Below are 27,463 nucleotides of genomic sequence, written 5' to 3' on the forward strand. Positions count from 1 at the left end.
TTCAGTCTGAGTGAAGCTTCTTTCCCCTCTGTGTTCAGTCTGAGTGAAGCTTCTTTCCTCTCTGTGTTCAGCCTGAGTGAAGCTTCTTTCCTCTCTGTGTTCAGCCTGAGTGAAGCTTCTTTCCTTTCTGTGTTCAGTCTGATTGAAGCTTCTTTCCTCTCTGTGTTCAGTCTGAGTGAAGCTTCTTTCCTCTCTGTGTTCAGTCTGAGTGAAGCTTCTTTCCTCTCTGTGTTCAGTCTGAGTGAAGCTTCTTTCCTCTCTGTGTTCAGCCTGAGTGAAGCTTCTTTCCTCTCTGTGTTCAGACTGAGTGAAGCTTCTTTCCTCTCTGTGTTCAGCCTGAGTGACGCTTCTTTCCTCTCTGTCTTCAGCCTGAGTGAAGCTTCTTTCCTCTCTGTGTTCAGTCTGAGTGAAGCTTCTTTCCTCTCTGTGTTCAGTCTGAGTGAAGCTTCTCTCCTCACTTTGTTCAGCCTGAGTGAAGCTTCTTTCCTCTCTGTGTTCAGTCTGAGTGAAGCTTCTTTCCTCTCTGTGTTCAGTCTGAGTGAAGCTTCTTTCCTCTCTGTATTCAGTCTGAGTGAAGCTTCTTTCCTCTCTGTGTTCAGTCTGAGTGAAGCTTCTTTCCTCTCTGTGTTCAGCCTGAGTGAAGCTTCTTTCCTCTCTGTGTTCAGTCTGAGTGAAGCTTCTTTCCTCTCTGTGTTCAGTCTGAGTGAAGCTTCTTTCCTCTCTGTATTCAGTCTGAGTGAAGCTTCTTTCCTCTCTGTGTTCAGTCTGATTGAAGCTTCTTTCCTCTCTGTGTTCAGTCTGAGTGAAGCTTCTTTCCTCTCTGTGTTCAGCCTGAGTGAAGCTTCTTTCCTCTCCGTGTTCAGCCTGATTGAAGCTTCTTTCCTCTCTGTGTTCAGCCTGAGTGAAGCTTCTTTCCTCTCTGTGTTCAGCCTGAGTGAAGCTTCTTTCCTCTCTGTGTTCAGCCTGAGTGAAGCACCTTTCCTCTCTGTGTTCAGTCTGAGTGAAGCTTCTTTCCTCTCCGTGTTCAGCCTGATTGAAGCTTCTTTCCTCTCTGTGTTCAGTCTGAGTGAAGCTTCTTTCCTCACTTTGTTCAGCCTGATTGAAGCTTCTTTCCTCTCTGTGTTCAGCCTGAGTGAAGCTTCTTTCCTCTCTGTGTTCAGTCTGAGTGAAGCTTCTTTCCTCTCTGTGTTAAGCCTGAGTGAAGCACCTTTCCTCTCTGTGTTCAGTCTGAGTGAAGCTTCTTTCCTCTCTGTGTTCAGCCTGAGTGAAGCTTCTTTTCTTTCTGTGTTCAGTCTGAGTGAAGCTTCTTTCCTCTCTGTGTTCAGTCTGAGTGAAGCTTCTTTCCCCTCTGTGTTCAGCCTGAGTGAAGCTTCTTTCCCCTCTGTGTTCAGTCTGAGTGAAGCTTCTTTCCTCTCTGTGTTCAGCAGTCGGGCTCTCGTCGTGCCGGTCTCTGCTGCACAAACTGTCACACGAGCACGACGACGCTCTGGAGACGTAACGCAGAAGGAGATCCTGTTTGTAACGCCTGCGGCCTCTACACCAAACTGCACGGGGTCCGTACCACGCCTTAACGCCACTCAACACTGACCTCTGACCTCCATGTCACTCAACACTGTTCTTTGACCTCCATCTCACTCAACACTGACCTCTGACCTCCATCTCATTCAACACTGACCTCTGACCTCCATCTCACTCAACACTGTTCTCTGACCTCCATCTCATTCAACACTGACCTCTGACCTCCATCTCACTCAACACTGTTGACCTGTGACCATCTCACTCAACACTGACCTCTGACCTCCATCTCACTCAACACTGTTCTCTGACCTCCATCTCACTCAACACTGACCTCTGACCTCCATCTCACGCAACACTGACCTCTGACCTCCATCTCACTCAACACTGTTGACCTCTGACCATCTCACTCAACACTGTTCTCTGACCTCCATCTCACTCAACACTCACCTCTGACCTCCATCTCACTCAACACTGACCTCCATCTCATTCAACACTGACCTCTGACCTCCATCTCACTCAAAACTGTTGACCTCTGACCTCAATCTCACTCAACACTGACCTCTGACCTCCATATCACTCAACACTGACCTCTGACCTCCATCTCACTCAACACTGTTGACCTCTGACTTCCATCTCACTCTACACTGTCGACCTCTGACCTCCATCTCACTCAACACTGACCTCTGACCTCCATCTCACTCAACACTGACCTCTGACCTCCATCTCACTCAACACTGTTGACCTCTGACCATCTCACTCAACACTGTTCTCTGATCTCCATCTCACGCAACACTGACCTCTGATCTCCATCTCACTCAACACTGTTGACCTCTGACCTCCATCTCACTCAACACTGACCTCTGAACTCCATCTCACTCAACACTGACCTCTGACCTCCATCTCACTCAACACTGTTGACCTCTGACCTCCATCTCACTCAACACTGTTGACCTCTCACCCATCTCACTCAACACTGACCTCTGACCTCCATCTCACTCAACACTGTTGACCTCTGACCTCCATCTCACTCAACACTGTTGACCTCTGACCATCTCACTCAACACTGTCGACCTCTGACCTCCATCTCACTCAACACTGACCTCTGACCTCCATCTCACTCAACACTGACCTCTGACCTCCATCTCACTCAACACTGACCTCTGACCTCCATCCCACTCAACACTGTTGACCTCTGACCATCTCACTCAACACTGACCTCTGACCTCCATCTCACTCAACACTGACCTATGACCTACATCTCACTCAACACTGTTCTCTGACCTCCATCTCACTCAACACTGACCTCTGACCTCCATCTCACTCAACACTGTTGACCTCTGACCATCTCACTCAACACTGACCTCTGACCTCCATCTCACTCAACACTGACCTCTGACCTCCATCTCACTCAACACTGACCTCTGACCTCCATCTCACTCAACACTGACCTCTGACCTCCATCTCACTCAACACTGTTCTCTGACCTCCATCTAACTCAACACTGACCTCTGACCTCCATCTCACTCAACACTGACCTCTGACCTCCATCTCACTCAACACTGACCTCTGAACTCCATCTTACTCAACACTGTTGACCTCTGACCTCCATCTCACTCTACACTGTCGACCTCTGACCTCCATCTCACTCAACACTGACCTCTGACCTCCATCTCACTCAACACTGTTCTCTGATCTCCATCTCACTCAACACTGACCTCTAATCTCCATCTCACTCAACACTGTTGACCTCTGACCTCCATCTCACTCAACACTGACCTCTGACCTCCATCTCACTCAACACTGACCTCTGACCTCCATCTCACTCAACACTGACCTCTGACCTCCATCTCACTCAACACTGTTGACCTCTGACCATCTCACTCAACACTGTTCTCTGACCTCCATCTCACTCAACACTGACCTCTGACCTCCATCTCACGCAACACTGACCTCTGATCTCCATCTCACTCAACACTGTTGACCTCTGACCTCCATCTCACTCAACACTGACCTCTGACCTCCATCTCACTCAACACTGACCTCTGACCTCCATCTCACTCAACACTTTTGACTTCTGACCTCCATCTCACTCAACACTGTTGACCTCTGACCCATCTCACTCAACAATGTCGACCTCTGACCTCCATCTCACTCAACACTGACCTCTGACCTCCATCTCACTCAACACTGTTGACCTCTGACCATCTCACTCAACACTGACCTCTGACCTCCATCTCACTCAACACTGTTGACCTCTGACCTCCATCTCACTCAACACTGACCTCTGATCTCCATCTCACTCAACACTGTTCTCTGACCTCCATCTCACTCAACACTGACCTCTGACCTCCATCTCACTCAACACTGTTGACCTCTGACCTCCATCTCACTCAACACTGTTGACCTCTGACCATCTCACTCAACACTGTTCTCTGACCTCCATCTCACTCAACACTGACCTCTGACCTCCATCTCACTCAACACTGACCTCTGACCTCCATCTCACTCAACACTGACCTCTGACCTCCATCTCACTCAACACTGTTGACCTCTGACCATCTCACTCAACACTGACCTCTGACCTCCATCCCACTCAACACTGTTCTCTGACCTCCATCTCACTCAACACTGACCTCTGACCTCCATCTCACTCAACACTTTTCTATGAACTCCATCTAACTCAACACTGACCTCTGACCTCCATCTCACTCAACACTGACCTCTGACCTCCATCTCACTCAACACTGACCTCTGAACTCCATCTCACTCAACACTGTTGACCTCTGACCTCCATCTCACTCTACACTGTCGACCTCTGACCTCCATCTCACTCAACACTGACCTCTGACCTCCATCTCACTCAACACTGACCTCTGACCTCCATCTCACTCAACACTGACCTCTGACCTCCATCTCACTCAACACTGACCTCTGACCATCTCACTCAACACCGTTCTCTGATCTCCATCTCACTCAACACTGACCTCTGACCTCCATCTCACGCAACACTGACCTTTGATCTCCATCTCACTCAACACTGTTGACCTCTGACCTCCATCTCACTCAATACTGACCTCTGACCTCCATCTCACTCAACACTGACCTCTGACCTCCATCTCACTCAACACTGACATCTGACCTCCATCTCACTCAACACTGTTGACCTCTGACCATCTCAATCAACACTGTTCTCTGACCTCCATCTCACTCAACACTGACCTCTGACCTCCATCTCACGCAACACTGACCTCTGATCTCCATCTCACTCAACACTGACCTGTGACCTCCATCTCACTCAACACTGTTGACCTCTGACCTCCATCTCACTCAACACTGACCTCTGACCTCCATCTCACTCAACACTGACCTGTGACCTCCATCTCACTCAACACTGTTGACCTCTGACCCATCTCACTCAACACTGACCTCTGACCTCCATCTCACTCAACACTGTTCTCTGACCTCCATCTCACTCAACACTGACCTCTGACCTCCATCTCACTCAACACTGTTGACCTCTGACCATCTCACTCAACACTGACCTCTGACCTCCATTTCACTCAACACTGTTGACCTCTGACCTCCATCTCACTCAACACTGACCTCTGACCATCTCAATCAACACTGTTCTCTGACCTCCATCTCACTCAACACTGACCTCTGACCTCCATCTCACTCAACACTGACCTCTGACCTCCATGTCACTCAACACTGTTCTCTGACCTCCATCTCACTCAACACTGACCTCTGACCTCCATCTCACTCAACACTGACCTCCATCTCACTCAACACTGTTCTCTGACCTCCATCTCACTCAACACTGACCTCTGACCTCCATCTCACTCAACACTGACCTCCATCTCATTCAACACTGACCTCTGACCTCCATCTCACTCAACACTGTTGACCTCTGACCATCTCACTCAACACTGACCTCTGAGCTCCATCTCACTCAACACTGACCTCTGACCTCCATCTCACTCAACACTTTTCTATGACCTCCATCTCACTCAACACTGACCTCTGACCTCCATCTCACTCAACACTGACCTCTGACCTCCATCTCACTCAACACTGACCTCTGACCTTCTCTCACTCAACACTGTTGACCTCTGACCTCCATCTCACTCTACACTGTCGACCTCTGACCTCCATCTCACTCAACACTGACCTCTGACCTCCATCTCACTAAACACTGACCTCTGACCTCCATCTCACTCAACACTGACCTCTGACCTCCATCTCACTCAACACTGTTGACCTCTGACCTCCATCTCACTCAACACTGTTGACCTCTGACCTCCATCCCACTCAACACTGTTGACCTCTGACCTCCATCCCACTCAACACTGTTGACCTCTGACCATCTCACTCAACACTGACCTCTGACCTCCATCTCACTCAACACTGACCTCTGACCTCCATCTCACTCAACACTGTTCTCTGACCTCCATCTCACTCAACACTGACCTCTGACCTCCATCTCACTCAACACTGTTGACCTCTGACCATCTCACTCAACACTGACATCTGACCTCCATCTCACTCAACACTGACCTCCATCTCACTCTACACTGTCGACCTCTGACCTCCATCTCACTCAACACTGACCTCTGACCTCCATCTCACTCAACACTGACCTCTGACCATCTCACTCAACACTGTTCTCTGATCTCCATCTCACTCAACACTGACCTCTGACCTCCATCTCACGCAACACTGACCTTTGATCTCCATCTCACTCAACACTGACCTCTGACCTCCATCTCACTCAACACTGACCTCTGACCTCCATCTCACTCAACACTGACCTCTGACCTCCATCTCACTCAACACTGTTGACCTCTGACCTTCATCTCACTCAACACTGACCTCTGACCTCCATCTCACTCAACACTGTTGACCTCTGACCTCCATCTCACTCAACGCTGTCGACCTCTGACCTCCATCTCACTCAACACTGTTGACCTCTGACCCATCTCACTCAACACTGTCGACCTCTGACCTCCATCTCACTCAACACTGACCTCTGACCTCCATCTCACTCAACACTGTTGACCTCTGACCATCTCACTCAACACTGACCTCTGACCTCCATCTCACTCAACACTGACCTCTGACCTCCATCTCACTCAACACTGACCTCTGACCATCTCACTCAACACTGACCTCTGACCTCCATCTCACTCAACACTGACCTCTGACCTCCATCTCACTCAACACTGACCTCTGACCTCCATCTCACTCAACACTGACCTCCATCTCACTCAACACTGACCTCTGACCTCCATCTCACTCAACACTGTTCTCTGACCTCCATCTCACTCAACACTGACCTCTGACCTCCATCTCACTCAACACTGACCTCCATCTCATTCAACACTGACCTCTGACCTCCATCTCATTCAACACTGTTGACCTCTGACCATCTCAATCAACACTGACCTCTGACCTCCATCTCACTCAACACTTTTCTATGACCTCCATCTCACTCAACACTGACCTCTGACCTCCATCTCACTCAACACTGTTGACCTCTGACCTCCATCTCACTCAACACTGTTGACCTCTGACCTCCATCTCACTCTACACTGTCGACCTCTGACCTCCATCTCACTCAACACTGACCTCTGACCTCCATCTCACTCAATACTGACCTCTGACCTCCATCTCACTCAACAATGTTGACCTCTGACCATCTCACTCAACACTGTTCTCTGACCTCCATCTCACTCAACACTGACCTCTGACCTCCATCTCACTCAACACTGACCTCTGACCTCCATCTCACTCAACACTGACCTCTGACCTCCATCTCACTCAACACTGTTGACCTCTGACCTCCATCTCACTCAACACTGTTGACCTCTGACCCATCTCACTCAACACTGACCTCTGACCTCCATCTCACTCAACACTGTCGACCTCTGACCTCCATCTCACTCAACACTGTTGACCTCTGACCTCCATCTCACTCAACACTGTTGACCTCTGACCCATCTCACTCAACACTGTCGACCTCTGACCTCCATCTCACTCAACACTGACCTCTGACCTCCATCTCACTCAACACTGTTGACCTCTGACCCATCTCACTCAACACTGTCGACCTCTGACCTCCATCTCACTCAACACTGACCTCTGACCTCCATCTCACTCAACACTGACCTCTGACCTCCATCTCACTCAACACTGTTGACCTCTGACCCATCTCACTCAACACTGTCGACCTCTGACCTCCATCTCACTCAACACTGACCTCTGACCTCCATCTCACTCAACACTGACCTCTGACCTCCATCTCACGCAACACTGACCTCTGGTATCCATCTCACTCAACACTTTTGACCTCTGACCTCCATCTCACTTAACACTGACCTCTGACCTCCATCTCACTCAAGACTGACCTCTGACCTCCATCTCACTCAACAATTTTGACCTCTGACCTCCATCTCACTCAACACTGTTGACCTCTGACCCATCTCACTCAACACTGACCTCTGACCTCCATCTCACTCAACACTGTTGACCTCTGACCTCCATCTCACTCAACGCTGTCGACCTCTGACCTCCATCTCACTCAACACTGACCTCTGACCTCCATCTCACTCAACACTGACGTCTGACCTCCATCTCACTCAACACTGTTCTCTGACCTCCATCTCACTCAACACTGACCTCTGACCTCCATCTCACACAACACTGACCTCTGATCTCCATCTCACTCAACACTGTTGACCTCTGACCTCCATCTCACTCAACACTGACCTCTGACCTCCATCTCACTCAACACTGACCTCTGACCTCCATCTCACTCAACACTGACCTCTGACCATCTCCCTCAACACTGACCTCTGACCTCCATCTCACTCAACACTGACCTCTGACCTCCATCTCACTCAACACTGACCTCTGACCTCCATCTCACTCAACACTGACCTCTGACCTCCATCTCACTCAACACTGACCTCTGACCATCTCACTCAACACTGACCTCTGACCTCCATCTCACTCAACACTGACCTCTGACCTCCATCTCACTCAACACTGACCTCTGACCTCCATCTCACTCAACACTGACCTGTGACCTCCATCTCACTCAACACTGTTGACCTCTGACCTCCATCTCACTCAACACTGACCTCTGACCTCCATCTCACTCAACACTGACCTGTGACCTCCATCTCACTCAACACTGTTGACCTCTGACCCATCTCACTCAACACTGACCTCTGACCTCCATCTCACTCAACACTGTTCTCTGACCTCCATCTCACTCAACACTGACCTCTGACCTCCATCTCACTCAACACTGTTGACCTCTGACCATCTCACTCAACACTGACCTCTGACCTCCATTTCACTCAACACTGTTGACCTCTGACCTCCATCTCACTCAACACTGACCTCTGACCATCTCAATCAACACTGTTCTCTGACCTCCATCTCACTCAACACTGACCTCTGACCTCCATCTCACTCAACACTGACCTCTGACCTCCATGTCACTCAACACTGTTCTCTGACCTCCATCTCACTCAACACTGACCTCTGACCTCCATCTCACTCAACACTGACCTCCATCTCACTCAACACTGTTCTCTGACCTCCATCTCACTCAACACTGACCTCTGACCTCCATCTCACTCAACACTGACCTCCATCTCATTCAACACTGACCTCTGACCTCCATCTCACTCAACACTGTTGACCTCTGACCATCTCACTCAACACTGACCTCTGAGCTCCATCTCACTCAACACTGACCTCTGACCTCCATCTCACTCAACACTTTTCTATGACCTCCATCTCACTCAACACTGACCTCTGACCTCCATCTCACTCAACACTGACCTCTGACCTCCATCTCACTCAACACTGACCTCTGACCTTCTCTCACTCAACACTGTTGACCTCTGACCTCCATCTCACTCTACACTGTCGACCTCTGACCTCCATCTCACTCAACACTGACCTCTGACCTCCATCTCACTCAACACTGACCTCTGACCTCCATCTCACTCAACACTGTTGACCTCTGACCTCCATCTCACTCAACACTGTTGACCTCTGACCTCCATCCCACTCAACACTGTTGACCTCTGACCTCCATCCCACTCAACACTGTTGACCTCTGACCATCTCACTCAACACTGACCTCTGACCTCCATTTCACTCAACACTGACCTCTGACCTCCATCTCACTCAACACTGTTCTCTGACCTCCATCTCACTCAACACTGACCTCTGACCTCCATCTCACTCAACACTGTTGACCTCTGACCATCTCACTCAACACTGACATCTGACCTCCATCTCACTCAACACTGACCTCCATCTCACTCTACACTGTCGACCTCTGACCTCCATCTCACTCAACACTGACCTCTGACCTCCATCTCACTCAACACTGACCTCTGACCATCTCACTCAACACTGTTCTCTGATCTCCATCTCACTCAACACTGACCTCTGACCTCCATCTCACGCAACACTGACCTTTGATCTCCATCTCACTCAACACTGACCTCTGACCTCCATCTCACTCAACACTGACCTCTGACCTCCATCTCACTCAACACTGACCTCTGACCTCCATCTCACTCAACACTGTTGACCTCTGACCTTCATCTCACTCAACACTGACCTCTGACCTCCATCTCACTCAACACTGTTGACCTCTGACCTCCATCTCACTCAACGCTGTCGACCTCTGACCTCCATCTCACTCAACACTGTTGACCTCTGACCCATCTCACTCAACACTGTCGACCTCTGACCTCCATCTCACTCAACACTGACCTCTGACCTCCATCTCACTCAACACTGTTGACCTCTGACCATCTCACTCAACACTGACCTCTGACCTCCATCTCACTCAACACTGACCTCTGACCTCCATCTCACTCAACACTGACCTCTGACCATCTCACTCAACACTGACCTCTGACCTCCATCTCACTCAACACTGACCTCTGACCTCCATCTCACTCAACACTGACCTCTGACCTCCATCTCACTCAACACTGACCTCCATCTCACTCAACACTGACCTCTGACCTCCATCTCACTCAACACTGTTCTCTGACCTCCATCTCACTCAACACTGACCTCTGACCTCCATCTCACTCAACACTGACCTCCATCTCATTCAACACTGACCTCTGACCTCCATCTCATTCAACACTGTTGACCTCTGACCATCTCAATCAACACTGACCTCTGACCTCCATCTCACTCAACACTTTTCTATGACCTCCATCTCACTCAACACTGACCTCTGACCTCCATCTCACTCAACACTGTTGACCTCTGACCTCCATCTCACTCAACACTGTTGACCTCTGACCTCCATCTCACTCTACACTGTCGACCTCTGACCTCCATCTCACTCAACACTGACCTCTGACCTCCATCTCACTCAATACTGACCTCTGACCTCCATCTCACTCAACAATGTTGACCTCTGACCATCTCACTCAACACTGTTCTCTGACCTCCATCTCACTCAACACTGACCTCTGACCTCCATCTCACTCAACACTGACCTCTGACCTCCATCTCACTCAACACTGACCTCTGACCTCCATCTCACTCAACACTGTTGACCTCTGACCTCCATCTCACTCAACACTGTTGACCTCTGACCCATCTCACTCAACACTGACCTCTGACCTCCATCTCACTCAACACTGTCGACCTCTGACCTCCATCTCACTCAACACTGTTGACCTCTGACCTCCATCTCACTCAACACTGTTGACCTCTGACCCATCTCACTCAACACTGTCGACCTCTGACCTCCATCTCACTCAACACTGACCTCTGACCTCCATCTCACTCAACACTGACCTCTGACCTCCATCTCACTCAACACTGTTGACCTCTGACCCATCTCACTCAACACTGTCGACCTCTGACCTCCATCTCACTCAACACTGACCTCTGACCTCCATCTCACTCAACACTGACCTCTGACCTCCATCTCACGCAACACTGACCTCTGATATCCATCTCACTCAACACTTTTGACCTCTGACCTCCATCTCACTTAACACTGACCTCTGACCTCCATCTCACTCAACGCTGTCGACCTCTGACCTCCATCTCACTCAACACTGACCTCTGACCTCCATCTCACTCAACACTGACGTCTGACCTCCATCTCACTCAACACTGTTCTCTGACCTCCATCTCACTCAACACTGACCTCTGACCTCCATCTCACACAACACTGACCTCTGATCTCCATCTCACTCAACACTGTTGACCTCTGACCTCCATCTCACTCAACACTGACCTCTGACCTCCATCTCACTCAACACTGACCTCTGACCTCCATCTCACTCAACACTGACCTCTGACCATCTCCCTCAACACTGACCTCTGACCTCCATCTCACTCAACACTGACCTCTGACCTCCATCTCACTCAACACTGACCTCTGACCTCCATCTCACTCAACACTGACCTCTGACCTCCATCTCACTCAACACTGACCTCTGACCATCTCACTCAACACTGACCTCTGACCTCCATCTCACTCAACACTGACCTCTGACCTCCATCTCACTCAACACTGACCTCTGACCTCCATCTCACTCAACACTGTTCTCTGACCTCCATCTCATTCAACACTGACCTCTGACCTCCATCTCACTCAACACTGTTGACCTCTGACCATCTCAATCAACACTGACCTCTGACCTCCATCTCACTCAACACTTTTCTATGACCTCCATCTCACTCAACACTGACCTCTGACCTCCATCTCACTCAACACTGACCTCTGACCTCCATCTCACTCAACACTGTTGACCTCTGACCTCCATCTCACTCAACACTGTTGACCTCTGACCTCCATCTCACTCTACACTGTCGACCTCTGACCTCCATCTCACTCAACACTGACCTCTGACCTCCATCTCACTCAACAATGTTGACCTCTGACCATCTCACTCAACACTGTTCTCTGACCTCCATCTCACTCAACACTGACCTCTGATCTCCATCTCACTCAACACTGTTGACCTCTGACCTCCATCTCACTCAACACTTACCTCTGACCTCCTTCTCACTCAACACTGACCTCTGACCTCCATCTCACTCAACACTGTTGACCTCTGACCTCCATCTCACTCAACACTGTTGACCTCTGACCCATCTCACTCAACACTGACCTCTGACCTCCATCTCACTCAACACTGTCGACCTCTGACCTCCATCTCACTCAACACTGTTGACCTCTGACCTCCATCTCACTCAACACTGTTGACCTCTGACCCATCTCACTCAACGCTGTCGACCTCTGACCTCCATCTCACTCAACACTGACCTCTGACCTCCATCTCACTCAACACTGACCTCTGACCTCCATCTCACTCAACACTGTTGACCTCTGACCATCTCACTCAACACTGTTTTCTGACCTCCATCTCACTCAACACTGACCTCTGACCTCCATCTCACGCAACACTGACCTCTGATATCCATCTCACTCAACACTGTTGACCTCTGACCTCCATCTCACTTAACACTGACCTCTGACCTCCATCTCACTCAACACTGACCTCTGACCTCCATCTCACTCAACAATGTTGACCTCTGACCTCCATCTCACTCAACACTGTTGACCTCTGACCATCTCACTCAACACTGACCTCTGATCTCCATCTCCCTCAACACTGACCTCTGACCTCCATCTCACTCAACACTGTTGACCTCTGACCATCTCACTCAACACTGACCTCTGACCTCCATCTCACTCAACACTGACCTCTGACCTCCATCTCACTCAACACTGACCTCTGACCTCCATCCCACTCAACACTGTTGACCTCTGATCATCTCACTCAACACTGACCTCTGACCTCCATCTCACTCAACACTGTTGACCTCTGACCCATCTCACTCAACACTGTCGACCTCTGACCTCCATCTCACTCAACACTGACCTCTGATCTCCATCTCACTCAACACTGTTGACCTCTGACCATCTCACTCAACACTGACCTCTGACCTCCATCTCACTCAACACTGACCTCTGACCTCCATCTCACTCAACACTGACCTCTTACCTTCATCTCACTCAACACTGACCTCTGATCTCCATCTCACTCAACACTGACCTCTGACCTCCATCTCAGTCAACACTGACCTCTGACCTCCATCTCACTCAACACTGACCTCTGACCTCCATCTCACTCAACACTGTTGACCTCTGACCATCTCACTCAACACTGTCGACCTCTGACCTCCATCTCACTCAACACTGACCTCTGACCTCCATCTCACTCAACACTGACCTCTGACCTCCATCCCACTCAACACTGTTGACCTCTGATCATCTCACTCAACACTGACCTCTGACCTCCATCTCACTCAACACTGACCTCTGACCTCCATCTCACTCAACACTGACCTCTGACCTCCATCTCACTCAACACTGTTGACCTCTGACCATCTCACTCAACACTGACCTCTGACCTCCATCTCACTCAACACTGACCTCTGACCTCCATCTCACTCAACACTGACCTCTGACCTCCATCCCACTCAACACTGTTGACCTCTGACCCATCTCACTCAACACTGTCGACCTCTGACCTCCATCTCACTCAACACTGACCTCTGACCTCCATCTCACTCAACACTGTTGACCTCTGACCATCTCACTCAACACTGACCTCTGACCTCCATCTCACTCAACACTGACCTCTGACCTCCATCTCACTCAACACTGACCTCTTACCTTCATCTCACTCAACACTGACCTCTGATCTCCATCTCACTCAACACTGACCTCTGACCTCCATCTCAGTCAACACTGACCTCTGACCTCCATCTCACTCAACACTGACCTCTGACCTCCATCTCACTCAACACTGTTGACCTCTGACCATCTCACTCAACACTGTCGACCTCTGACCTCCATCTCACTCAACACTGACCTCTGACCTCCATCTCACTCAACACTGACCTCTGACCTCCATCCCACTCAACACTGTTGACCTCTGATCATCTCACTCAACACTGACCTCTGACCTCCATCTCACTCAACACTGTTGACCTCTGACCCATCTCACTCAACACTGTCGACCTCTGACCTCCATCTCACTCAACACTGACCTCTGACCTCCATCTCACTCAACACTGTTGACCTCTGACCATCTCACTCAACACTGACCTCTGACCTCCATCTCACTCAACACTGACCTCTGACCTCCATCTCACTCAACACTGACCTCTTACCTTCATCTCACTCAACACTGACCTCTGATCTCCATCTCACTCAACACTGACCTCTGACCTCCATCTCAGTCAACACTGACCTCTGACCTCCATCTCACTCAACACTGACCTCTGACCTCCATCTCACTCAACACTGTTGACCTCTGACCATCTCACTCAACACTGTCGACCTCTGACCTCCATCTCACTCAACACTGACCTCTGACCTCCATCTCACTCAACACTGACCTCTGACCTCCATCCCACTCAACACTGTTGACCTCTGATCATCTCACTCAACACTGACCTCTGACCTCCATCTCACTCAACACTGACCTCTGACCTCCATCTCACTCAACACTGACCTCTGACCTCCATCTCACTCAACACTGTTGACCTCTGACCATCTCACTCAACACTGACTTCTGACCTCCATCTCACTCAACACTGTCGACCTCTGACCTCCATCTCACTCAACACTGACCTCTGACCTCCATCTCACTCAACTCTGACCTCTGACCTCCATCCCACTCAACACTGTTGACCTCTGATCATCTCACTCAACACTGACCTCTGACCTCCATCTCACTCAACACTGACCTCTGACCTCCATCTCACTCAACACTGACCTCTGACCTCCATCTCACTCAACACTGTTGACCTCTGACCATCTCACTCAATACTGTTCTCTGACCGCCATCTCACTCAACACTGACCTCTGACCTCCAGCTCACTCAACACTGACCTCTGACCTCCATCTCACTCAACACTGACCTCTGACCTCCATCCCACTCAACACTGTTGACCTCTGATCATCTCACTCAACACTGACCTCTGACCTCCATCTCACTCAACACTGTTGACCTCTGACCCATCTCACTCAACACTGTCGACCTCTGACCTCCATCTCACTCAACACTGACCTCTGACCTCCATCTCACTCAACACTGTTGACCTCTGACCATCTCACTCAACACTGACCTCTGACCTCCATCTCACTCAACACTGACCTCTGACCTCCATCTCACTCAACACTGACCTCTTACCTTCATCTCACTCAACACTGACCTCTGACCTCCATCTCACTCAACACTGACCTCTGACCTCCATCTCAGTCAACACTGACCTCTGACCTCCATCTCACTCAACACTGACCTCTGACCTCCATCTCACTCAACACTGTTGACCTCTGACCATCTCACTCAACACTGACCTCTGACCTCCATCTCACTCAACACTGACCTCTGACCTCCATCCCACTCAACACTGTTGACCTCTGATCATCTCACTCAACACTGACCTCTGACCTCCATCTCACTCAACACTGACCTCTGACCTCCATCTCACTCAACACTGACCTCTGACCTCCATCTCACTCAACACTGTTCTCTGACCTCCATCTCACTCAACACTGACCTCCGTCTCACTCAACACTGACCTCTGACCTCCATCTCACTCAACACTGTTCTCTGACCTCCATCTCACTCAACACTGACCTCTGACCTCCATCTCACTCAACACTGACCTCCATCTCATTCAACACTGACCTCTGACCTCCATCTCACTCAACACTGTTGACCTCTGACCATCTCACTCAACACGGACCTCTGACCTCCATCTCACTCAACACTGTTCTCTGACCTCCATCTCACTCAACACTGACCTCTGACCTCCATCTCACTCAACACTTTTCTATGACCTCCATCTCACTCAACACTGACCTCTGACCTCCATCTCACTCAACACTGTTGACCTCTGACCTCCATCTCACTCAACACTGTTGACCTCTGACCTCCATCTCACTCTACACTGTCGACCTCTGACCTCCATCTCACTCAACACTGTTGACCTCTGACCTCCATCTCACTCAACACTGTTGACCTCTTACCATCTCACTCAACACTATTCTCTGACCTCCATCTCACTCAACACTGACCTCCATCTCACTCAACACTGACCTCTGACCTCCATCTCACTCAACACTGTTCTCTGACCTCCATCTCACTCAACACTGACCTCTGACCTCCATCTCACTCAACACTTTTCTATGACCTCCATCTCACTCAACACTGACCTCTGACCTCCATCTCACTCAACACTGTTCTCTGACCTCCATCTCACTCAACACTGACCTCTGACCTCCATCTCACTCAACACTTTTCTATGACCTCCATCTCACTCAACACTGACCTCTGACCTCCATCTCACTCAACGCTGTTGACCTCTGACCTCCATCTCACTCTACACTGTCGACCTCTGACCTCCATCTCACTCAACACTGTTGACCTCTGACCTCCATCTCACTCAACACTGTTGACCTCTGACCATCTCACTCAACACTATTCTCTGACCTCCATCTCACTCAACACTGACCTCCATCTCACTCAACACTGACCTCTGACCTCCATCTCACTCAACACTGACCTCTGACCTCCATCTCACTCAACACTGACCTCCATCTCATTCAACACTGACCTCTGACCTCCATCTCACTCAACACTGTTGACCTCTGACCATCTCACTCAACACGGACCTCTGACCTCCATCTCACTCAACACTGTTCTCTGACCTCCATCTCACTCAACACTGACCTCTGACCTCCATCTCACTCAACACTTTTCTATGACCTCCATCTCACTCAACACTGACCTCTGACCTCCATCTCACTCAACACTGTTGACCTCTGACCTCCATCTCACTCAACACTGTCGACCTCTGACCTCCATCTCACTCAACACTGTTGACCTCTGACCTCCATCTCACTCAACACTGTTGACCTCTGACCATCTCACTCAACACTATTCTCTGACCTCCATCTCACTCAACACTGACCTCTGACCTCCATCTCACGCAACACTGACCTCTGATCTCCATCTCACTCAACACTGTTGACCTCTGACCTCCATCTCACTCAACACTGACCTCTGACCTCCATCTCACTCAACACTGACCTCTGACCTCCATCTCACTCAACACTGTTGACCTCTGACCTCCATCTCACTCAACACTGTTGACCTCTGACCCATCTCACTCAACACTGACCTCTGACCTCCATCTCACTCAACACTGACCTCTGACCTCCATCTCACTCAACACTGTTGACCTCTGACCATCTCACTCAACACTGACCTCTGATCTCCATCTCCCTCAACACTGACCTCTGACCTCCATCTCACTCAACACTGTTGACCTCTGACCATCTCACTCAACACTGACCTCTGACCTCCATCTCACTCAACACTGACCTCTGACCTCCATCTCACTCAACACTGACCTCTGACCTCCATCCCACTCAACACTGTTGACCTCTGATCATCTCACTCAACACTGACCTCTGACCTCCATCTCACTCAACACTGTTGACCTCTGACCCATCTCACTCAACACTGTCGACCTCTGACCTCCATCTCACTCAACACTGACCTCTGACCTCCATCTCACTCAACACTGTTGACCTCTGACCATCTCACTCAACACTGACCTCTGACCTCCATCTCACTCAACACTGACCTCTGACCTCCATCTCACTCAACACTGACCTCTTACCTTCATCTCACTCAACACTGACCTCTGATCTCCATCTCACTCAACACTGACCTCTGACCTCCATCTCAGTCAACACTGACCTCTGACCTCCATCTCACTCAACACTGACCTCTGACCTCCATCTCACTCAACACTGTTGACCTCTGACCATCTCACTCAACACTGTCGACCTCTGACCTCCATCTCACTCAACACTGACCTCTGACCTCCATCTCACTCAACACTGACCTCTGACCTCCATCCCACTCAACACTGTTGACCTCTGATCATCTCACTCAACACTGACCTCTGACCTCCATCTCACTCAACACTGACCTCTGACCTCCATCTCACTCAACACTGACCTCTGACCTCCATCTCACTCAACACTGTTGACCTCTGACCATCTCACTCAACACTGACCTCTGACCTCCATCTCACTCAACACTGACCTCTGACCTCCATCTCACTCAACACTGACCTCTGACCTCCATCCCACTCAACACTGTTGACCTCTGATCATCTCACTCAACACTGACCTCTGACCTCCATCTCACTCAACACTGTTGACCTCTGACCCATCTCACTCAACACTGTCGACCTCTGACCTCCATCTCACTCAACACTGACCTCTGACCTCCATCTCACTCAACACTGTTGACCTCTGACCATCTCACTCAACACTGACCTCTGACCTCCATCTCACTCAACACTGACCTCTGACCTCCATCTCACTCAACACTGACCTCTTACCTTCATCTCACTCAACACTGACCTCTGATCTCCATCTCACTCAACACTGACCTCTGACCTCCATCTCAGTCAACACTGACCTCTGACCTCCATCTCACTCAACACTGACCTCTGACCTCCATCTCACTCAACACTGTTGACCTCTGACCATCTCACTCAACACTGTCGACCTCTGACCTCCATCTCACTCAACACTGACCTCTGACCTCCATCTCACTCAACACTGACCTCTGACCTCCATCCCACTCAACACTGTTGACCTCTGATCATCTCACTCAACACTGACCTCTGACCTCCATCTCACTCAACACTGTTGACCTCTGACCCATCTCACTCAACACTGTCGACCTCTGACCTCCATCTCACTCAACACTGACCTCTGACCTCCATCTCACTCAACACTGTTGACCTCTGACCATCTCACTCAACACTGACCTCTGACCTCCATCTCACTCAACACTGACCTCTGACCTCCATCTCACTCAACACTGACCTCTTACCTTCATCTCACTCAACACTGACCTCTGATCCCCATCTCACTCAACACTGACCTCTGACCTCCATCTCAGTCAACACTGACCTCTGACCTCCATCTCACTCAACACTGACCTCTGACCTCCATCTCACTCAACACTGTTGACCTCTGACCATCTCACTCAACACTGTCGACCTCTGACCTCCATCTCACTCAACACTGACCTCTGACCTCCATCTCACTCAACACTGATCTCTGACCTCCATCCCACTCAACACTGTTGACCTCTGATCATCTCACTCAACACTGACCTCTGACCTCCATCTCACTCAACACTGACCTCTGACCTCCATCTCACTCAACACTGACCTCTGACCTCCATCTCACTCAACACTGTTGACCTCTGACCATCTCACTCAACACTGACTTCTGACCTCCATCTCACTCAACACTGTTGACCTCTGACCTCCATCTCACTCAACACTGTCGACCTCTGACCTCCATCTCACTCAACACTGACCTCTGACCTCCATCTCACTCAACTCTGACCTCTGACCTCCATCCCACTCAACACTGTTGACCTCTGATCATCTCACTCAACACTGACCTCTGACCTCCATCTCACTCAACACTGACCTCTGACCTCCATCTCACTCAACACTGACCTCTGACCTCCATCTCACTCAACACTGTTGACCTCTGACCATCTCACTCAATACTGTTCTCTGACCGCCATCTCACTCAACACTGACCTCTGACCTCCATCTCACTCAACACTGACCTCTGACCTCCATCTCACTCAACACTGACCTCTGACCTCCATCCCACTCAACACTGTTGACCTCTGATCATCTCACTCAACACTGACCTCTGACCTCCATCTCACTCAACACTGTTGACCTCTGACCCATCTCACTCAACACTGTCGACCTCTGACCTCCATCTCACTCAACACTGACCTCTGACCTCCATCTCACTCAACACTGACCTCTGACCTCCATCTCACTCAACACTGACCTCTTACCTTCATCTCACTCAACACTGACCTCTGATCTCCATCTCACTCAACACTGACCTCTGACCTCCATCTCAGTCAACACTGACCTCTGACCTCCATCTCACTCAACACTGACCTCTGACCTCCATCTCACTCAACACTGTTGACCTCTGACCATCTCACTCAACACTGTCGACCTCTGACCTCCATCTCACTCAACACTGACCTCTGACCTCCATCTCACTCAACACTGACCTCTGACCTCCATCCCACTCAACACTGTTGACCTCTGATCATCTCACTCAACACTGACCTCTGACCTCCATCTCACTCAACACTGACCTCTGACCTCCATCTCACTCAACACTGACCTCTGACCTCCATCTCACTCAACACTGTTGACCTCTGATCATCTCACTCAACACTGACCTCTGACCTCCATCTCACTCAACACTGACCTCTGACCTCCATCTCACTCAACACTGACCTCTGACCTCCATGTCACTCAACACTGTTCTCTGACCTCCATCTCACTCAACACTGACCTCCGTCTCACTCAACACTGACCTCTGACCTCCATCTCACTCAACACTGTTCTCTGACCTCCATCTCACTCAACACTGACCTCTGACCTCCATCTCACTCAACACTGACCTCCATCTCATTCAACACTGACCTCTGACCTCCATCTCACTCAACACTGTTGACCTCTGACCATCTCACTCAACACGGACCTCTGACCTCCATCTCACTCAACACTGTTCTCTGACCTCCATCTCACTCAACACTGACCTCTGACCTCCATCTCACTCAACACTTTTCTATGACCTCCATCTCACTCAACACTGACCTCTGACCTCCATCTCACTCAACACTGTTGACCTCTGACCTCCATCTCACTCAACACTGTTGACCTCTGACCTCCATCTCACTCTACACTGTCGACCTCTGACCTCCATCTCACTCAACACTGTTGACCTCTGACCTCCATCTCACTCAACACTGTTGACCTCTTACCATCTCACTCAACACTATTCTCTGACCTCCATCTCACTCAACACTGACCTCCATCTCACTCAACACTGACCTCTGACCTCCATCTCACTCAACACTGTTCTCTGACCTCCATCTCACTCAACACTGACCTCTGACCTCCATCTCACTCAACACTTTTCTATGACCTCCATCTCACTCAACACTAACCTCTGACCTCCATCTCACTCAACACTGTTCTCTGACCTCCATCTCACTCAACACTGACCTCTGACCTCCATCTCACTCAACACTTTTCTATGACCTCCATCTCACTCAACACTGACCTCTGACCTCCATCTCACTCAACGCTGTTGACCTCTGACCTCCATCTCACTCTACACTGTCGACCTCTGACCTCCATCTCACTCAACACTGTTGACCTCTGACCTCCATCTCACTCAACACTGTTGACCTCTGACCATCTCACTCAACACTATTCTCTGACCTCCATCTCACTCAACACTGACCTCCATCTCACTCAACACTGACCTCTGACCTCCATCTCACTCAACACTGACCTCTGACCTCCATCTCACTCAACACTGACCTCCATCTCATTCAACACTGACCTCTGACCTCCATCTCACTCAACACTGTTGACCTCTGACCATCTCACTCAACACGGACCTCTGACCTCCATCTCACTCAACACTGTTCTCTGACCTCCATCTCACTCAACACTGACCTCTGACCTCCATCTCACTCAACACTTTTCTATGACCTCCATCTCACTCAACACTGACCTCTGACCTCCATCTCACTCAACACTGTTGACCTCTGACCTCCATCTCACTCAACACTGTCGACCTCTGACCTCCATCTCACTCAACACTGTTGACCTCTGACCTCCATCTCACTCAACACTGTTGACCTCTGACCATCTCACTCAACACTATTCTCTGACCTCCATCTCACTCAACACTGACCTCTGACCTCCATCTCACGCAACACTGACCTCTGATCTCCATCTCACTCAACACTGTTGACCTCTGACCTCCATCTCACTCAACACTGACCTCTGACCTCCATCTCACTCAACACTGACCTCTGACCTCCATCTCACTCAACACTGTTGACCTCTGACCTCCATCTCACTCAACACTGTTGACCTCTGACCCATCTCACTCAACACTGACCTCTGACCTCCATCTCACTCAACACTGACCTCTGACCTCCATCTCACTCAACACTGTTGACCTCTGACCATCTCACTCAACACTGACCTCTGACCTCCATCTCACTCAACACTGACCTCTGACCTCCATCTCACTCAACACTGTTGACCTCTGACCATCTCACTCAACACTGACCTCTGATCTCCATCTCACTCAACACTGACCTCTGACCTCCATCTCACTCAACACTGTTCTCTGACCTCCATCTCACTCAACACTGACCTCTGACCTCCATCTCACTCAACACTGACCTCTGACCTCCATCTCACTCAACACTGTTGACCTCTGACCTCCATCTCACTCAACACTGTTGACCTCTGACCTCCATCTCACTCAACACTGTCGACCTCTGACCTCCATCTCACTCAACACTGACCTCTGACCTCCATCTCACTCAACACTGACCTCTGACCTCCATCCCACTCAACACTGTTGACCTCTGATCATCTCACTCAACACTGACCTCTGACCTCCATCTCACTCAACACTGACCTCTGACCTCCATCTCACTCAACACTGACCTCTGACCTCCATCTCACTCAACACTGTTGACCTCTGATCATCTCACTCAACACTGACCTCTGACCTCCATCTCACTCAACACTGACCTCTGACCTCCATCTCACTCAACACTGTTGACCTCTGACCATCTCACTCAACACTGACCTCTGACCTCCATCTTACATCAGCCAATATTCCAATACTCAAATGAGTTTGATGCTTGAGTGCTAAGAAAAGTTCCGTTTCCCCTTCCCCCTATCCCCGCCTCTGTGTTCACTGCAAGTATCTAAAATAATACATTGGGTCAAACCTTTTTCCACGATAGAAAGACGTGAATGAAAACGTGTTTTTTTACGCTTGAATTCCACTTTTATTGAGCTGGTTTAGATCAATCTTGTAAATCATGTCAGATCAGGATCCACATGTGATCAGAGCGAGAGGAGGTCAAGGTTCAACCAACGCCGGCGCTCTGACCCCAACGTTAAGGCTCTGACCTGGACATTAAGGCTCTGTCCTGGACGTTAAGGCTCTGACCTGGACGTTAAGGCTCTGACCTGGACGTTAAGCTGCAGGTTCATGGTCAGGTTCAGCACCTCCTCACGTGGAAACGAGGATGCTCAGTGTCTCTAGAGTCTTCCCTGGAGGACTGTCCCCGCCCAGGCAGAACCAGCAGACGTGTTAACCACTCTGCCACAGGAGGAGAGCCTGTGGAGCTCACTCTGTCTTTGCTCTTCTCAGGTTCCTCGTCCTCTGGCCATGAAGAAGGAGAGCATCCAAACACGCAAACGCAAGCCCAAGATGCCCAAGAACAAGTCAGGTACAAATCGCTCGGCCATGGAACCTGCTGATGGACGGTCCTCCTCTGCTCGTCTCCATGGAGATGTCCTGGAGCAGTGATGCTGGTTCAGAGCGTATATGACACGTGCGATGGCCCCGTGGCAGCAGGTGGAGGACCCTCCATCACAGACGCTCAAGGCGGTCGCCACTTGAACCTGACTTTGTTCTGCCGCAGGAGGATCGAACCCGTCGGACTCCAGCTCGCCCAGGTCTGAGCACGCTTCACCCGACAAGAGCCAACCCGGCCCGGGCTCGTCCTCGTACGGCGGCCTCAGCCTGTCCAGCAGTGTCCAGGCAGGTCCTCCAGTGTTCTTCTGTGTCCTCCAGTGTTCTTCTGTGTCCTCCAGTGTTCTTCTGTGTCCTCCAGTGTTCTTCTGTGTCCTCCACTGTTCTTCTGTGTCCTCCAGGAGCTTCTGTGTCCTCCAGTGTTCTTCTGTGTCCTCCAGTGTTCTTCTGTGTCCTCCAGGAGCTTCTGTGTCCTCCACTGTTCTTCTGTGTCCTCCAGGAGCTTCTGTGTCCTCCAGTGTTCTTCTGTGTCCTCCAGTGTTCTTCTGTGTCCTCCAGTGTTCTTCTGTGTCCTCCAGGAGCTTCTGTGTCCTCCAGCAGGTCTCAGTGTGCTTCTGTGTCCTCCAGCAGGTCTCAGTGTCTTTTTATGTCCTCCAGCAAGTCTCAGTGTGCTTTTGTGTCCTCCAGCAGGTCTCAGTGTGCTTCTGTGTCCTCCAGCAGGTCTCAGTGTCTTTTTATGTCCTCCAGCAAGTCTCAGTGTGCTTCTGTGTCCTCCAGCAGGTCTCAGTGTCTTTTCATGTCCTCCAGCAAGTCTCAGTGTCTTTCTGTGTCCTCCAGCAGGTTTCAGTGTGCTTCTGTGTCCTCCAGCAGGTCTCAGTGTCTTTCTGTGTCCACCAGCAGGTCTCAGTGTCTTTCTGTGTCCTCCAGCAGGTTTCTGTGTCTTTCTGTGTCCTACAGCAGGTTTCAGTGTTCTTCTGTGTCCTCCAGCAGGTCTCAGTGTCTTTCTGTGTCCTCCAGCAGGCTTCAGTGTCTTTCTGTGTCCTCCAGCAGGTTTCAGTGTCTTTCTGTGTCCTCCAGCAGGTTTCAGTGTCTTTCTGTGTCCTCCAGCAGGTTTCAGTGTCTTTCTGTGTCCTCCAGCAGGTTTCAGTGTTCTTCTGTGTCCTCCAGCAGGTTTCAGTGTCTTTCTGTGTCCTCCCGCAGGTTTCAGTGTCTTTCTGTGTCCTCCAGCAGGTCTCAGTGTTCTTCTGTGTCCTCCAGCAAGTCTCAGTGTTCTTTTGTGTCCTCCAGCAGGTTTCAGTGTTCTTCTGTGTCCTCCAGCAGGTTTCAGTGTTCTTCTGTGTCCTCCAGCAGGTTTCAGTGTCTTTCTGTGTCCTCCAGCAGGTCTCAGTGTTCTTCTGTGTCCTCCAGCAGGTCTCAGTGTTCTTTTGTGTCCTCCAGCAGGTTTCAGTGTTCTTCTGTGTCCTCCAGCAGGTTTCAGTGTTCTTCTGTGTCCTCCAGCAGGTTTCAGTGTTCTCTTGTGTCCTCCAGCAGGTTTCAGTGTCTTTCTGTGTCCTCCAGCAGGCTTCAGTGTCTTTCTGTGTCCTCCAGCAGGTTTCAGTGTCTTTCTGTGTCCTCCAGCAGGTTTCAGTGTCTTTCTGTGTCCTCCAGCAGGTTTCAGTGTTCTTCTGTGTCCTCCAGCAGGTTTCAGTGTCTTTCTGTGTCCTCCCGCAGGTTTCAGTGTCTTTCTGTGTCCTCCAGCAGGTTTCAGTGTCTTTCTGTGTCCTCCAGCAGGTTTCAGTGTTCTTCTGTGTCCTCAAGCAGGTTTCAGTGTCTTTCTGTGTCCTCCAGCAGGTTTCAGTGTCTTTCTGTGTCCTCCAGCAGTTCTCAGTGTTCTTCTGTGTCCTCCAGCAGGTCTCAGTTTTCTTTTGTGTCCTCCAGCAGGTTTCAGTGTCTTTCTGTGTCCTCCAGCAGGTTTCAGTGTTCTTCTGTGTCCTCCAGCAGGTTTCAGTGTTCTTCTGTGTCCTCCAGCAGGTTTCAGTGTTCTTCTGTGTCCTCCAGCAGGTCTCAGTGTTCTTCTGTGTCCTCCAGCAGGTTTCAGTGTCTTTCTGTGTCCTCCAGCAGGTCTCAGTGTTCTTCTGTGTCCTCCAGCAGGTCTCAGTTTTCTTTTGTGTCCTCCAGCAGGTTTCAGTGTCTTTCTGTGTCCTCCAGCAGGTTTCAGTGTTCTTCTGTGTCCTCCAGCAGGTTTCAGTGTTCTTCTGTGTCCTCCAGCAGGTTTCAGTGTCTTTCTGTGTCCTCCAATAGGTTTCAATGTTCTTCTGTGTCCTCCAGCAGGTCTCAGTGTTCTTCTGTGTCCTCCAGCAGGTCTCAGTGTTCTTTTGTGTCCTCCAGCAAGTTTCAGTGTCTTTCTGTGTCCTCCAGCAGGTTTCAGTGTTCTCTTGTGTCCTCCAGCAGGTTTCAGTGTTCTTCTGTGTCCTCCAGCAGGTTTCAGTGTTCTTCTGTGTCCTCCAGCAGGTTTCAGTGTTCTTCTGTGTCCTCCAGCAGGTTTCAGTGTCTTTCTGTGTCCTCCAGCAGGTTTCAGTGTTCTTCTGTGTCCTCCAGCAGGTTTCAGTGTTCTTCTGTGTCCTCCAGCAGGTCTCAGTGTTCTTCTGTGTCCTCCAGCAGGTCTCAGTGTTCTTCTGTGTCCTCCAGCAGGTCTCAGTGTTCTTCTGTGTCCTCCAGCAGGTCTCAGTGTGTTAAGGGTCATTTCTGAGTGAAAATGTCCTGAAGCGTTCTCTCCTTCCCTCCACAGACGTCCTCACAGTTGGACAGCTCCTCCTCCGGTCACGTGGACATAAAGTTTGAGGACTTCCCGTTCACGCCGTCGCCGATGGCCCCTCACAGCTCCTGGTGTCTGTCCCAGGCCTGAGCTGGACTCTGAGGGGACTCACATCAGGAGGGTCCTCAGGGGACTCACACCAGGAGGATCCTCAGGGGACTCACATCAGGAGGATCCTCAGGGGACTCACACCAGGAGGATCCTCAGGGGACTCACACCAGGAGGATCCTCAGGGGACTCACACCAGGAGGGTCCTCAGGGGACTCACATCAGGAGGGTCCTCAGGGGACTCACATCAGGAGGGTCCTCAGGGGCCTTCTTCTCAAAACAACTGCAAAACGGAAACTCCACTGGACCGAGCGTCCTTAGGGACCGAGCGTCCTTAGGGACCGAGTGTCCTTCAGGGACCGAGTGTCCTTCACGGACCAAGCGTCCTTCAGGGACCGAGCGTCCTTAGGGACCGAGCGTCCTTAGGGACCAAGCGTCCTTCAGGGACCGAGCGTCCTTCAGGGACCGAGCGTCCTTAGGGACCGAGTGTCCTTCAGGGACCGAGCGTCCTTCAGGGACCGAGCGTCCTTAGGGACCGAGTGTCCTTCAGGGACCGAGCGTCCTTGGGA

At 50.5% G+C, this 27,463-nt stretch overlaps 1 protein-coding gene across 1 annotated transcript in view; it reads left to right on the forward strand.

Annotated features, from left to right (window-relative positions):
* Positions 1–26,940, forward strand: part of gata5 (GATA binding protein 5) — a 40,995-nt gene extending 14,055 nt beyond the window's left edge. The window contains exons 3-6 of the mRNA XM_072443918.1: positions 1,425–1,553; positions 23,948–24,026; positions 24,222–24,340; positions 26,820–26,940. Of these exons, the coding sequence (XP_072300019.1) occupies positions 1,425–1,553; positions 23,948–24,026; positions 24,222–24,340; positions 26,820–26,936 (444 nt within the window). The 3' untranslated portion in view covers positions 26,937–26,940. The remainder of the gene's footprint in view (positions 1–1,424; positions 1,554–23,947; positions 24,027–24,221; positions 24,341–26,819) is intronic.
* The last annotated feature ends 523 nt before the right edge of the window (positions 26,941–27,463 follow it).

The sequence above is a fragment of the Eucyclogobius newberryi genome, unplaced genomic scaffold (assembly GCF_026437365.1).
Source record: "Eucyclogobius newberryi isolate DKJ021-1_F unplaced genomic scaffold, fEucNew1.0.hap1 SCAF_136, whole genome shotgun sequence".
Lineage (NCBI taxonomy): Eukaryota > Metazoa > Chordata > Actinopteri > Gobiiformes > Gobiidae > Eucyclogobius > Eucyclogobius newberryi.